This window comes from Myotis myotis, unplaced genomic scaffold, assembly GCF_014108235.1.
Source record: "Myotis myotis isolate mMyoMyo1 unplaced genomic scaffold, mMyoMyo1.p scaffold_m19_p_2, whole genome shotgun sequence".
Taxonomy (NCBI): Eukaryota; Metazoa; Chordata; class Mammalia; order Chiroptera; family Vespertilionidae; genus Myotis; species Myotis myotis.
In genome coordinates this window covers 69,042,025-69,055,837 of record NW_023416324.1, presented here as the reverse complement: position 1 = coordinate 69,055,837, position 13,813 = coordinate 69,042,025, and the positions used below count along the sequence as shown (strand labels likewise).

General features: G+C 33.6%; 1 protein-coding gene and 1 long non-coding RNA gene across 12 annotated transcripts in view; both read left to right on the top strand.

The window, feature by feature from the left end:
* The window catches only part of ZNF644 (zinc finger protein 644), a 130,447-nt gene that overhangs the window by 43,052 nt on the left and 73,582 nt on the right, over window positions 1–13,813 (top strand). For all 11 annotated transcript variants that reach the window (XR_004973805.1, XR_004973806.1, XR_004973807.1 and 8 more), the window contains one exon: window positions 914–974. Coding sequence is in view for 4 of the 11 variants with exons in the window: in XM_036347216.1 (XP_036203109.1) it covers window positions 953–974 (22 nt within the window). In the remaining 7 variants the exon portion in view is untranslated. Of the gene's footprint in view, window positions 1–913; window positions 975–13,813 lie in introns of those variants that run through there.
* LOC118675071 lies at window positions 2,181–5,351 on the top strand. The gene is made up of 2 exons (XR_004973810.1): window positions 2,181–3,177; window positions 3,949–5,351. It is a non-coding gene; the product is annotated as an uncharacterized LOC118675071 (long non-coding RNA).

The following is a 13,813-nucleotide window of genomic DNA, read 5'->3' as shown; positions in this document are numbered from 1 at the left end:
TAGAGTTCAGGGTAGGACATACTGAGTCCTCAGAATTAATAGAATGTGATAAAATCAGAGATAAGTAGATTTTTTACAAGTAAATTTTCAGTGGAGTGTTGGGGTGAAGGTTACATTATACTAGATTGAAGATTAAATTGAGGAAGTAGGAGGGTATCAATATATGCTATTCTCTGTAATAATTCTTGGTATTTATTAAAGTACTTAATCAACATTAGCTATTATTATAGCTACTATTAGTATATACTTTTATGTATCTTATTCTGTATTTTTTTCTTCAACTATTTGGCATTTTTTTGATATGTACATAATAACATTAGGTAAACAGTGATCTAGATATTATGTTTTATGAACAAATTCTGATTTTAATTATAGCTATTGACATACTATTAAAGTTATTACAACAAATTTTGTAAAATGTTTTGAAGAGAACTAGAAACTATTTCTCATTTAAATAGATTATTTTTCTTTCTTCTTCTTTTTTTTTTAAAATATATTTTATTGATTTTTTTACAGAGAGGAAGGGAGAGAGATAGAGAGTTAGAAACATCGATGAGAGAAACATCGATCAGTCGCCTCCTGCACATCTCCTACTGGGGATATGCCCGCAACCCAGGTACATGCCCTTGACCGGAATCGAACCTGGGACCTTTCAGTCCGCAGGCCGACGCTCTATGCACTGAGCCAAACCGGTTTCAGCAAATAGATTATTTTTCTAAAAAAATAATAGGACTTAGCCAGTTTCATGAAGGTTAAAATAATCATGTTTTAGTTGAACAATTTTTCAGATAGATGTCTTACCAAGAAAAATTTTGATTTGTAGTTTTTAATTTAAAAGCATTGTGTGTCATAGATATAATTATTCATATCTGGAGTGGAAAATTAAGTGATGGTTTTACTTGTATTCTTTCAGGTTTGATTTAATTTTGAATGAGATTGCTCCTGCAGCAAGATGTTAATAAGACAAAATCTAGGTAAGTAGAAGACTGCTTTTTTAAAATAGTACATACCAAACAAGGAATAATACAAAAAAAAAAAAAAAAAAAGTGCCTTCTAGTCCAGAATCAATGAGTTTTTTAATAAAATTCTGAAATCCAAAGAATTGACTTTTTGATGCACTTGACCCAGATGATTTGGTGGGAGAAAAATACAGCTATCAAATTGTGGAACTGAATAATTTCCTCTTCTATGTTGAGTTTTATAACTTAGGTGTGCAGTTTCTAATAACTATAAAACATGTTAGAAAATCAGATTCAATAAAAGGTTTATTAGGTTGCTTCACTTGTGGATTATAGTACTTGAGTAGTCTTTGCTTTTGTGAACTTTACTTTCTTATTTCCGTTAATAAAGTTAATAAAGTACTTCCACAAATTGGTTAAATTATCCTAATTGTGACTTTTTAACATAATATTAAAAAATGAATGGTTTAATATTTTCTTGTGGGTATCTCTGTTTTTTAAATTTAGCATTCTGATTTGCTTTTATTTTTTTTAAGGCTGTTGACTTTCAAAAAATTGAATTTTGGCCATGTACTTTTGGTCTGGTATAATATAAGACTTCTTGTCTTATATTTTTAAAAAGAGTGCTTTAATATAAAAAGCATAATAATATAAATATTATTAATATATTTAATAATATATAAATTAAATATTATATTTAATAATATAAAAAGTGCTTTTTAATAATATAAACTGTTGAAATGTTAAAAAATAGACATTTACTATCTATTGTTAAGTGTATTTGGTTTCAAGATATAAAATAAGAATACTTTGATAAAATTACATAACTTGATCTTTCTCTAATCTAACCAGATGGTTCAGCTGTCAGAAACTTGCTGATCTCAAAGTTAAAAAAACACACCTGTTATGAGAAGTGCTATAATTGAGTAATATGCAGTTAAATATTGTATTCTCAATAAGTGGTTTAGACATAATTTAAGCAGTTTCCCTTTTATTGCTATTATATAATAACCAGAGACCCGGTGCTCAGCCTGGCCTGCATCCTCTCGCAGTCTGGGAGCCATCGATTTTCGACTGACAGCTTAGGCCCGCTCCCCATGAGGAGTGGGCCAAAGCTGGCAGTCAGACATCCTTAGTGCTCCCACAGAGGCCGGAGAGGCTCCCACCACTCCTGCTGTGCCTGCCAGCCTTGAGCCCGGCTTCTGGCGCACTGACCACAAGGGGGCAGCTCCTGCGTTGAGCATCTGCCCCCTTGTGGTCAGTGCACATCATAGTGACCAGTCATTCTGCTGTTTGGTCAATTTGCATATTAGAGTTTATAATATAGGATGATAGTAATGGTAGTTTGAAGAATATTTATTGTCTGTATATTGTATTAAGTGCTCCTTATGCCTTATTAATCTTTATATTACCTCTTATGAGATAGGTGACTGCAGTGTAGAAAATATTTATTTTTTGGTTAATAGGGCACTATTTCTTTTTATTTAGGAAAAGCATTTTATTTTGCTAGCATGCATTATAAGGAACATTTGCCTGCATATCTTCCTGAAGGAGAGAAGCTACTGTACTTAAGGTCTTACAGGGATTTTGTTTGCTAGTTGAATATACAGGGTTTATTAGAAGCTTTATTTTGATTTCTTATAAGTTAGGTATTACTCAGGGGATGATACTGGTTTAATTTACTCTGACTTTATCCCACCCCAATTATATGTGCAGTTTTCTTTTTATATTAAATTCTAATGTATGTATGGTAAAATGTGGAAACTTTAAAGTACAGAGCTGAATGACTTAAAAATATGTGTTTATATATATAACCACTATCCAGATCAAGATGTAGAATATTTTTATTGTCCCAGAAAGTTCCTCTTGCTCTTCTCTTTCAAATCCAATATCCTTTCTCCCTGAGGTAAGCATCATTCTGCATTCTATCAGCATAGCTTAGTTTTCCTTGAACTTTGTGTATATAAAACTATACATTCTGTATTCTCTTGTTTCTATTTTTCATACAACATAATGCTTTTTGAGATTTCCTCCATGTTGTATCAGTAGTTCATTATTTTTTAATGTTGAGTAATATTCTGTTATATGAAAATACTACAAATTTTTTATGCACTGTCTATAATTTTGTTTATTGGATTCTCCGAGTGCCAACATTCTACAGCTGCTTTCCTTCCTCTAGTTTTCCCGTTCATTTTCCACATCACCTGCACAATGAAATGTAAGCTCTATAAAATGCTATACAATGTTATCACTGTAGCTGTTTCAGAATGCCTAGCAGTATCTGAGTAAACAAAATATGAGGCTTTATAGTCTTAGTTTTAGTCCTAAGTATATGTTGTCAGTCTTCTCCAACCGCTTGCATCCCCAGTTGTCAATGTCCCTCCCTCCTCATCAGCTTATCTCCTGAAATAGTCCCATCTCAAGCATCATTTTGTTTTTGAGCCAGACCTGGCCATACCGCCATAGTCGGTTTTCTTTACTAGACTGTGAGCTCTTTGAAGGTAGATACCTTCCATGTTTTATTTATCTCAGCACAGTACTTAATGAATGTTTATTAAACATAGAACAATGAAAAGCTATCTCTCAGACAAATAGAGATTCAGAATATTTGCTGGAATATGATGGGGGCTTTAGCACTTCAGTTGCTATTGAGTTGTATGAAGGAGCCTATGAGCAATATAAGGCAGCATTATAGACATTTTGGAAAGAGAAATAAAATATCCCCTGTCTTCTTTCAGTCTAGTTGGTATAAAATAGCTAATCATTATTGATTTTGATTACTCTTCCCAAATGAAGGCATTAATCCATGTTATGGAAATTGGAGTGTTTGTTACTAATAGTGTTTATACTACTTATTTCTTTTGTACTAGTTTGTAATACTTATTTTTCTAAAAATTTAAAAAGATGTGTTAGACTAATAGAAGTAGAAGATTAGGAAGATTGGTCACTTCTGTAAGAAGTAAAGAAAACTTTTTCTCATTTTCCTCAGGGTAAAAACTGTTGGAGTGGAGGAAGAAATTGAATTATAGCCTGGAATTGTGATAACATTTTCGTTTCCTATAGCTTAGGAAACTTGATGTTTGCTGAAAAGTATTTTTTAAAAGTTTGTTTTATCAATGTAAATCTGTAATATACATAAATAATATATATTTTTTACTTTTTTATTGAATTTTATTGGTGTGACATTGGTTAATAAAATTACATGGGTTTTAGGTTTATAGTTCTATAATACATTATCTGTATATTGTATTGTGTTTACCACCCCAAGTCAAGTCTTCTTCCATCACCATTTATCCCCCTCTATATTTTCTTAAGAAATGAAACTTTATAAAACTTTGAAGCATTTCGCACTAGTTTTCTTCCATATTTGAAATTTGGCTAGTTGGGTTGGATATCGTAGTCAGCTGGGGAGTTTTTATGCCTGAAGCTTGATTGCCTTCTAGCAAGTCCAAAGCGAAGAGAGGTTCTTTCCCACTGGGATCAATTTGTTGCTTTTCCTCTTTGCAGCTTCTGCCATAAAGGTTGAACACAGAGTTGGATGGGATGTTGACCCCATCTCATGCTGTTCCTCTATCTCTTTACAAAGGTTTTCTTAGACACAGATTCTAATTGAATGTAGGACCCCAGGTATTTCTTTTATTTCATCATGGATGTTAAGTGTGTTTTTTGATAAATTTTGAGTATTCAGAGAAATTTAATCTTGTGATTGCTTGATTTAGTGTCTTTATTAGATTTTAGACTAGTGCATTCCCCTCCCAGAGGCTGATAGGTATATTTGAATTCAGACTCTTCCTCTTCATTTTGTGCTTGAATATTTTAGTCAACTGCGGCTAAGCTTTTCCATTTTGCAGAATTCCTAACTCCAAGGATTTGAAGTTCTTCCCAAAAGTGTGTCTTTTTTAGCTTAATTTCCTTAATTTCCAAATTACCCTCTCTGTGTTAGTAGCACGGTAGATGTGCTTCCTGTTGTTGTAATGTGAAAAAAGACACCTTTTAATTAATATGATTATTTGTTCTTCACTCTTGATGACATTGTACAGTGTACATTTGACTGTTTTCAAATATATTGCCAAGCAACATTCAGTATTTTCAAAATTGTATTTTAAAATAAAAGTCATATTCCTTATATGTGTGAGCAAATAGTATAGAAATATTTAAAAATAAGAAGTAAAACTCTCTTCTCTCCCAGCACTGTGCTCCCCATAAATTATCAAAAATAGCTTGTATATATTGTGCATCTTTCTCTTTCCATTTAGCAATATATCTTGGTCTTGGACATTTTTTCATATATACATTACATATAACTGTTTAGATACTTGGGTAAATCTCAGGGTTTTGTTTTGTTTTTTTTTGCTTATATAAGCAATACTGCAATAAATATTCTTGACTCTATCATTGGGATTGTGTGAGTTGTCTGTATGGTAATTTGTAGTAATGGGTTGCTGGGTCCCTGTATATGTCCTTTAATTTATGATATATATTGCAAAATTGCAATGAGATTGTATCATAACATTCTTATTAGCAGTTTTTGAGAATATCTGTTTCCCCACACTATGCTAAATGTTAATTTGTGTTTTAATTCTTGCCAGTCTAATCAGTGAAAAGTATATTTATTTGTGCATTTCTTTAATTGTGATATTTTTCAAAGATTTGAAATGTCACCTGCATTTCATTATTAAATCCATCAATTAACATACTTTCATGGTTTAAGTACTGTATTTAGTTTTTAATATTGAATAACCAGATTTTAATAAAAGCTACATATGCTGACATATGAGCAAATAGCCTTCTTTGTTCCCTTCATATTTATTTAGGATAAATATTTCATAATGATGAATTTCTTTATAATTTGCCACAAACAAATGTTAACATAATATGTACGTAAATAGAAAGAAAATAAAAGCCATTACTAAGTATTAGGTTTATTAAATCTGGACTAACAGCATGCCATTCATACTCTCAGAGTATCAGGTTGTTTCTTGCAACTTGAGCATTAAGAAAATTTTCCTTCTTTGTGGTTATGCTTTTGTTGTCTTTAACATGTATGATAAGCTATAATTATTTGTATCAGATCAGCCTTAAAGTCTATGAACTCCTTTTTTCAAATTCTTTAATTCTAGAAATCATTAAATTTAAGAATTGAAAAAAAGAGCTGAGAAAAATCCTTAACATATAATAGTTTTCTCTGAGTTATTTTTAAGGATTAAGATATTGCCTTTTTTGGGCTTATTTTTTGTACAGTATTTCCCAGTGTGATGCCTTTATTCCTGGGTATATTTGTATTTATCTTGGTTTCATCTCTCAAAACTTATCAGGCTGGCAGGCAGAAGCAGTTAGGGGCTGATCAGGCAGGCAGGCAGGTGAGTGGTTAGGAGCCAGTGGTCCCAGATTGTGAGAGGGATGTCCGACTGCCAGTTTAGGCCCTATCCTGCTGGGATCCAGCCCAGATTGGAGAGGGTGCAGGCCAGGCTGAGGGACACCCCCTACCCCCATGCACGAATTTCGTGCACCGGGCCACTAGTATGATTATATTATTTACTTGCTCAAAAACCATAAATGTTTTAATGGATAAATTTTCATTCTTAGATCTTCTAATCAAGAGCTTCCAAAAGTTATGTTTCAATCACTTTTATTAGTTTCATCTACTCTTTTATCAATAAGCATTTGTTGTGGCCAAATTGATTATCATTATTTTTTTTAATTCTGAACACTTCTATCTGTACTTACATCTTTCTCACCAATTTTATCCTCAATTCATCTATTCATTTGAAACTTAACTTTCCAAAAAAGTTCTGCTCAAATCCTGCCTTGTCTTGAGGTGACATAGTCCCTAGGAGGTCATTTTCTCTCTATATCTTCTCCCCTGGTTGTAAACTGAACCACCTATTGATTGAATGACTTAAAAGTATGACAAGATAGAAAGATATTAAATATTTACATCTCCTATAGCACCCTCTGCAGTTGGCAGGCTCTTATGTTATTTTGATTAATTGAAAACTAACTTGTAACCTTAGATTTTTTTTAAATAAAAGTTTATTGTGCTTACTTTTTCTACACTTGACAAGCAGTTAGATATTTTTTTTTGCCTGATTGATTAAAAACCCAAAACATGATAAGCCCAGATTTATTTTATTTAACAATTATAATTGTGCATATTATATGCCAGGCTTTGTTATAGGTCTTTATAAGTATTAATTCAATCCTCTGTTTTTAGATAAGGCAACAGAGATATAATGAGTGTGTAAACTGAGATACATTGAGTTTAATTAACCTTCCAGTGAAAGAGTTATGATTTTAATCAGGTAATTTAGCTTCCTTAAATATTATTAGTACTGCCTCTCATTAGAGCTGTAAAATAATTAAGCTGTGAAGAGAAGTCATACAGGAAAAAGCTATAATCAAATATACAGTCTTATTTCATTTAGGTTCTCCTTTCTCCTTTACCCTTGGAGCAAATCTAGACACTTTATTGGTCCACTCCTGACTCTCAGTGGTAATTTCTTTTAAAGCTTAATATTGTTATACTTCATGCTTAAAAAAAGTTTAAAATAAGCCTGCCTGTGTCTACCAAAATCTTTTCTAGAATTTTGTACGGTTTACAATAAACCTATAGATTGATTTGGGAAGAATGAGTCTTCTAATATACATGTATAGCTCTCCATTTATTTAGGTATTTGATTTCTTTCATCTGCATTTATAATTTTACCATACAGATGTTTTACATATTTCATTGTTTATACCTGAGTATTTTGTTTTATTTGAATTGATTATAAGTAGTGTTGTGATTTTAATTTCAGATTTTATGTTTATTGTCAATATATAGAAATGTAATTGATTTTTTAAGGAAAAATTCACCTAAAATAATCAATTTTAAGTATAAAATTAGGTAACCTTTTAGATTTGCAGTATTTTGCAACTATCAGCTCGAACTAGTTCCAAAATATCTCATCACTCCAAAGGCAGAGATCCTGTACCTATTTAGGTAGGTACTCCTTATTCCTTCCTGCTCCCAGACTCTGGCAATCACTAATTGGATATATTTCTGTTTATATGTGTCTTGAAAAAAAATTCAGCAATATATTGTTGTTTTCAGTGCACAAATATTTCATCTCCTTGGTTAACTTTATTCCTAAGTATGTTATTCTTTTTGATGCTATTATAAATGACATTGTTTCCTTATAACTGTGTGTGTGTGTGTGTGTGTGTGTGTGTGTTATCTTTTGAGTTTTCTATATAAGGTCATGTTGTCTGTGAATAGAGAAAATTTTATTTTTTTCTTTTCAATTTGAATGCTTTTATTTTGTTTTCTTGTCTAATTGCTCTTACTGGAACTTCCAGTACTATGTTGAATTGAAGTAGCAAGAGCGGATGGTCTTGTTTGTTCCTCATCTAGAGGAAAAGCTTTCAGTCTCACAATTGAGTATGAGTTTAACTGTGTGCTTTTCATAAATGGGCTTTATTATATTGAGGCCATTTCCTTTTATTCTTAGTTTATTGAGGTTTGGTTTCTTTGATCATGAAATGGTGTTGAATTTTGTCAAATGTGTTTCCTGCATCAATTGATGATCATATTTTTGTGTCCATTCTGTTAATGTGGTGTATTACATTGGTTGATTTTTATATGTTAAACCATCCTTGCAATGTGGGAATAAATCCAACTCGAGCATGGTATAGTAATCCATTTAATATGCTGTTGAAGTCCATTTGTTACTATGTGGTTGAGGATTTTTACATCAGTATTCATCAGGAATATTGGTCTCTAGTTTTCTTGTTGTGTCTTTGTCTGGCTTAGTATCGGAGTATTGCAGGCCTCATTGAATAAGGTTGGATATATTTCCTCCACTTTAATTTTTTGAGGGTTTCAAGAGAATGGGTGTTATTTCTTTTGAACTCTCCATTGAAGCTGCCAATCCTGTGTTTTTCTTTGCTGGGAGGGTTTTGATTACTGCTTCAATCACCTTACTCATTATAAGTCCGTTCATATTTGTTACTGCTTCATGATTCAGTCTTGTTGGTTGTATGTTTTTAGGAATTTATTTCTTCTTGTTTATTCATTTTTTTGGTGTACAGTTGTTCATAGCATTTCCATAATCCACTTTCTGCGATACTGTTTGTAATGTCTCCTTTCATTTCTGATTAAGTCATTTGAATCTTCTCATTTCTTTATCTAGCTAACGACTTGTTAATTTTGTTGACCTTGTAATAAAACCAACCCTTTTTTCATTATTTTTCTATTTTTTGTTCACTGTTTTGTTTATCTCTGCTGTAATCCTTATTATTTCCTTCCTTCTAACTTTGGGTTAGATCAGTGGTCGGCAAACCGCGACTCTTGAGCCACATACGGCTCTTTGGCCCCTTGAGTGTGGCTCTTCCACAAATTACCACGTGCAGGCGCCCACATACAGTGCGATTGAAACTTCGTGGCCCATGCACAGAAGTCGGTTTTTGGCCGGGGCGAGTCTATTTTGAAGAAGTGGCGTTAGAAGAAGTAGGGAGTGTCAGTCGGTTGGGCGACGGGAGACGTGGCGTGGGAGAGGTACATGGTTTTGAGGTACATTCGCTGAGGTTGACCCCTTCCAACTCTCCCATCCACACTTGTCTATCTGAAACAAGTGTACAAGTCTCTTAAGCTCTGTTTATTTTTCTTCATATTTTTCTTTCTACTCTTCAGACTGCATAATTTCAGTTGACCTACTTTCATGTTCACTGTCTTCTGCTTGCTCAAAACTACTTTTGAAAGCCACTAGTGGATTTTTCATTTTAATTATTGATTCTTTATGTGAAGACATTATTCGTCTGGCTTCATTTAGTTCTTTTTACTGTGGTTTCTGTTATCTCTTTAAGTTTATTAAGACTTAATGTAAAAAAAAAAAAAAGACTTAATGTAAAGGTTTTGTGTAGTTAAGTCCTATGTCTGTGCTTCTTCAGGGATAATTTCCATTGACTTCTGCCTCTCCCCCCCAATGAATAGGACATACCTTTTTGCTTGTTTGCATGCTTTGTAATTTTTTTCTTGAAAAGCTGGCTGGACCATTTCAATATTATAATGTGGTATCTCTGGATGACCCTCCCCTCAGGGTTTCTTGTTACTTGGTTTGATTTGTAGTTGTGGCATTTCAACATTTTTTAAAAACTATATTTTTGCCACTTGTCTTTGGACTCTGTATTCTTTTAATTGTGATCACCTAGTGGTTTGACAAAATTTATTTTTTAATTCCTGGAGAATAGAAAAGGAATGGAGGAAAGAAGGAGAGGAAAGAAAAGAAAAAAGTTTAAGGAAACATATACCATTCCATGCATTGCAAATAGGCTTTTTGTTTGGGCACTTTTTCATTTCTTAGCCAGATTATTTAGAACTCTTCCTTAGCCTTCTCTTCCTGTTTGCACTGAGTATAAAGATTAGCCAGAGGTGTAAGCTAAAGATTTTTTTCTGGTCTTTTCTGAGCAGGTCCTGGGTGATGGGCAGGGGTTTCTAGATCTTCCATTCTATACGCAAGTTTTTCAAAGACCTTTCCCATAGTGCCCCGCTTCCCATATTTTCCTCCCAGTCTTTCTAACATCCTCTGCTTCACTGCTTTTCTGTCTTGAGACATTTTTGAGTTAGGTGAAACAGGCATATATGTGCATTTTCAATCCTTCATTGAACTTCTAAACAGGTCAAAACAAACATATTAAGTTGCTTTTTTCTTGATTCAGCATTTGATTTGGTGCTATAAACTTTTTACTATTTTCCAGAGTTTGGACAGAGTTGCTTCTGACAATTTTTGTTCTAGTTTTCTTTGGAGGGATGGGTTCTTTTAATTTCCCTACTGTATTTATCAGTTATACAGAGACACAGAACCAGTAGATCGTGTGTGTGTGTGTGTGTGTGTGTGTGTGTGTGTGTGTATGGAAAGAGATTTATTTTAACGAATTGACTCGTATAAAAATAGAGGCTGTCAAATCCAAAGACTCAGGCTGGCAGGCTGGAGACCAGAGAAGAGCTGATGCTGGTGTTCAAGTCCAAAGGCTATTAGGCTGAAGAATCAGGAAAGATGTTGGAGTTCATGTTTGAAGCCCATTTGTTGCAGAATTCCCTCTTGTTCAGAGGAGGTCAGTCCTTTCTTCTATTCAGCTTTTCAACTGATTATATGAGGACCAACACATTATGGAGAGCAGTCTTCGGAATTCTCCAGTGAAATCATCTCGGCCTATACATTTCCTTTTTGGAGTTTTACAATTCTAAAATTTAACGTTATGGGCTATAAAAGATGAATTTAATATTAAGGGAGTTGTGCTTAGTTGTGTTTTTTAAGATATTGGGCAATTTCATCCAAATTGTTAAATTTATGACTGTAAAGTTACTCATAGTTGTTTTGTAGAGACGGTAGTGATATCCACTGTTTCATTGTGAAATTGGTAATTTTTATCTTTGTCAGTCTTGCTAGAAGCTTACTTTATTTTTTCATATGACTTTTTAGTGATTTTTCAGTTATTTGTTTTCATTTTTATTTATTTCTACTCATATATTTCTCCTTTCTGCTTACTTTTAGTATATTTTGCTGTTCTTCTCCTATTATTTCTATGCAGTGTTTCTCTTCTCATTTGTAACGTTTGATGCTGTAAATTTCCCTGTCAGCATTGCTTCTGCAGCATCCCCCATATTTTGATATACTGATATGTATTTTCATTTTTATTAAGTTGTCTTAAAAAGATTCCCCTTTTTTTGGAGATTTTTTTGAGGCATGGATTGTTTAGAAGTGTGCTACTTTTCAATTGATAGGAATTTTCCTGTTTTAATTCCAGTTATTGATTTCTAATTTATTCCATTACGTTCAGAGAACACATTCTATATGATTACCATATATATATATATATTTTTAGTTTGTTCAGGTTTGTTTTATTGCTATGGATACTGTATATCTTTATGAGTAATTATTTTATGGACACTTGAAAAATGTTTTCCTCTGTTGCTAGTTGCAGTGTTCTATATATGTCAGTTAGATCTTTTTTTCTTTCTTTTTTTTTTTTTTATTCTGGGATTTATTTACCTTCTATGGCTGTCACTGGAACTGAGAGCCGACTTTAGCTCTGAGGCTCGGCTCCAGCTCTGAGACCTCAGCTGCTGAAAGCAGGAATCTGTGTTTGTTTGGCTTCTATAATTGAAACACTGTTGCAACTCCAGCTCCACCGGCTGGCTGAAAGCATGGGGTTTGTTTAGCTTCTATAATTGCAACATTGTTTCTTAGAGTGCAAGCTCAGAGCCCAGCAGCGGCAGGCGGGGAACCTTGGCTTCCTCCGTCACTGGAGCAAGCAAGCCTCCTGTTCGTTTCAGCTGCCTGGCTGCCGGCTGCAATCTTGGTTGGCAGTTAATTTTCATATCGCCCTGATTAGCCAATGGGAAGCATGTCGGAGGTATGGTTAATTACCATGTTTGTCTATTATTAGATAGGATGATTATTTCAAACAGTTGTCAGATATAGTCTAACATTTGATTTTTCTCTTTTTGGTATCAAGTGATTGTCTTATTAAAGTTGTGATTTTTTTTTATTCTTGTCATGACGTGATTATTCTGTACATTTTGGCTATTTTTGGAGATTCTGGACTCTTAAAAATTTGTGTTTGTTTTAACAGGTACATATACTTATTTAGACATAGTGTGCAGATCTTGGCCTACTTTTGTGGGCTATGGTTTCAGTGACTATATAATTATCTGAATATTGTTTTTATTTACTTGATTTTTTTTATGCCCCTGAGGCTTCCACTGGTCCTGTTGGTGCTCCTTTAGGGAGTGGAAAATACCTTCCCAGACCAGGCCACCTGTTGCCTTTAAGTGAGGAAAGGTTGTCTCTGGTAGGATAAAGAATATTTTCTGGATTTGGTGCTTGTTGTGGTGGGATCCCCTTACTAATGCTCCCCATCTACACACTACTTCTCAGTGAAGGAAAGCAATCTCTTACCTGGCAATTAAGGATAGTGCTTTATTATCAGCAGAGCTTTCAATTGATAACGCTTGCTGCTTCTGCTAAGTTTATCTGGTTTGGACTACTGATCAGTCCAGGGAAGGAATGAGCCTAATTGGGCTACCTTCTGGTGCTTTATTGGAAAACAATGGGCCTGGTCAATCTTCAGTTGAGCACAGAGTCATAAGGTATTCTTCCACTATCCTCTAGTACAGCGGTTCTCAACCTGTGGTTCGCGACCCCTTTGGTGGTCGAACGACCCTTTCACAGGGGTCGCCTAAGACCATCCTGCATATCAGACATTTACATTATGATTCATAACAGTAGCAACATTACAGTTATGAAGTCGCAACGAAAATATTTTTATGGTTGGGTCACAACATGAGGAACTGTATTTAAAGGGCCAGAAGGTTGAGAACCACTGCTAGTCCCAAGGTCCCTAACAAGCTCATCTTCCTCTTGACTTCTTTCAGATTTCTCCTTTAATTATCTTTTGTGTTATTTCTGGTTTTATAGTTGTAATGAGCAGTGGGGAGATAAGTATACACCAAAAGTGGCATGATTATAACCCATGTTAATTACTGTATTTTATTTATCCTGTATAAGATTATTTTCTTAAGTCCATTAGGTTTAAAAATCTTTAAATGATTTGCCTGTTAAAAAAATAGTGGCACATGTAATTAATTGATATACCATGAATATAGCATCTGTTATAGAGTGATAGTTTTCTAATGTTCTAAATGACAAAGGTGACTTAGATCAGAATAATTTGCCTGTTGATTTTTGGTAAGGCTTTGAAAAGATCTAAGAAATTTTACAGATATATACATTTCAATTTAATTTAATTTTACATATAACAATAAAACTTCCGGTGTTAATATTTATTTGTCTTATCTATTCCTTCTAATGTCT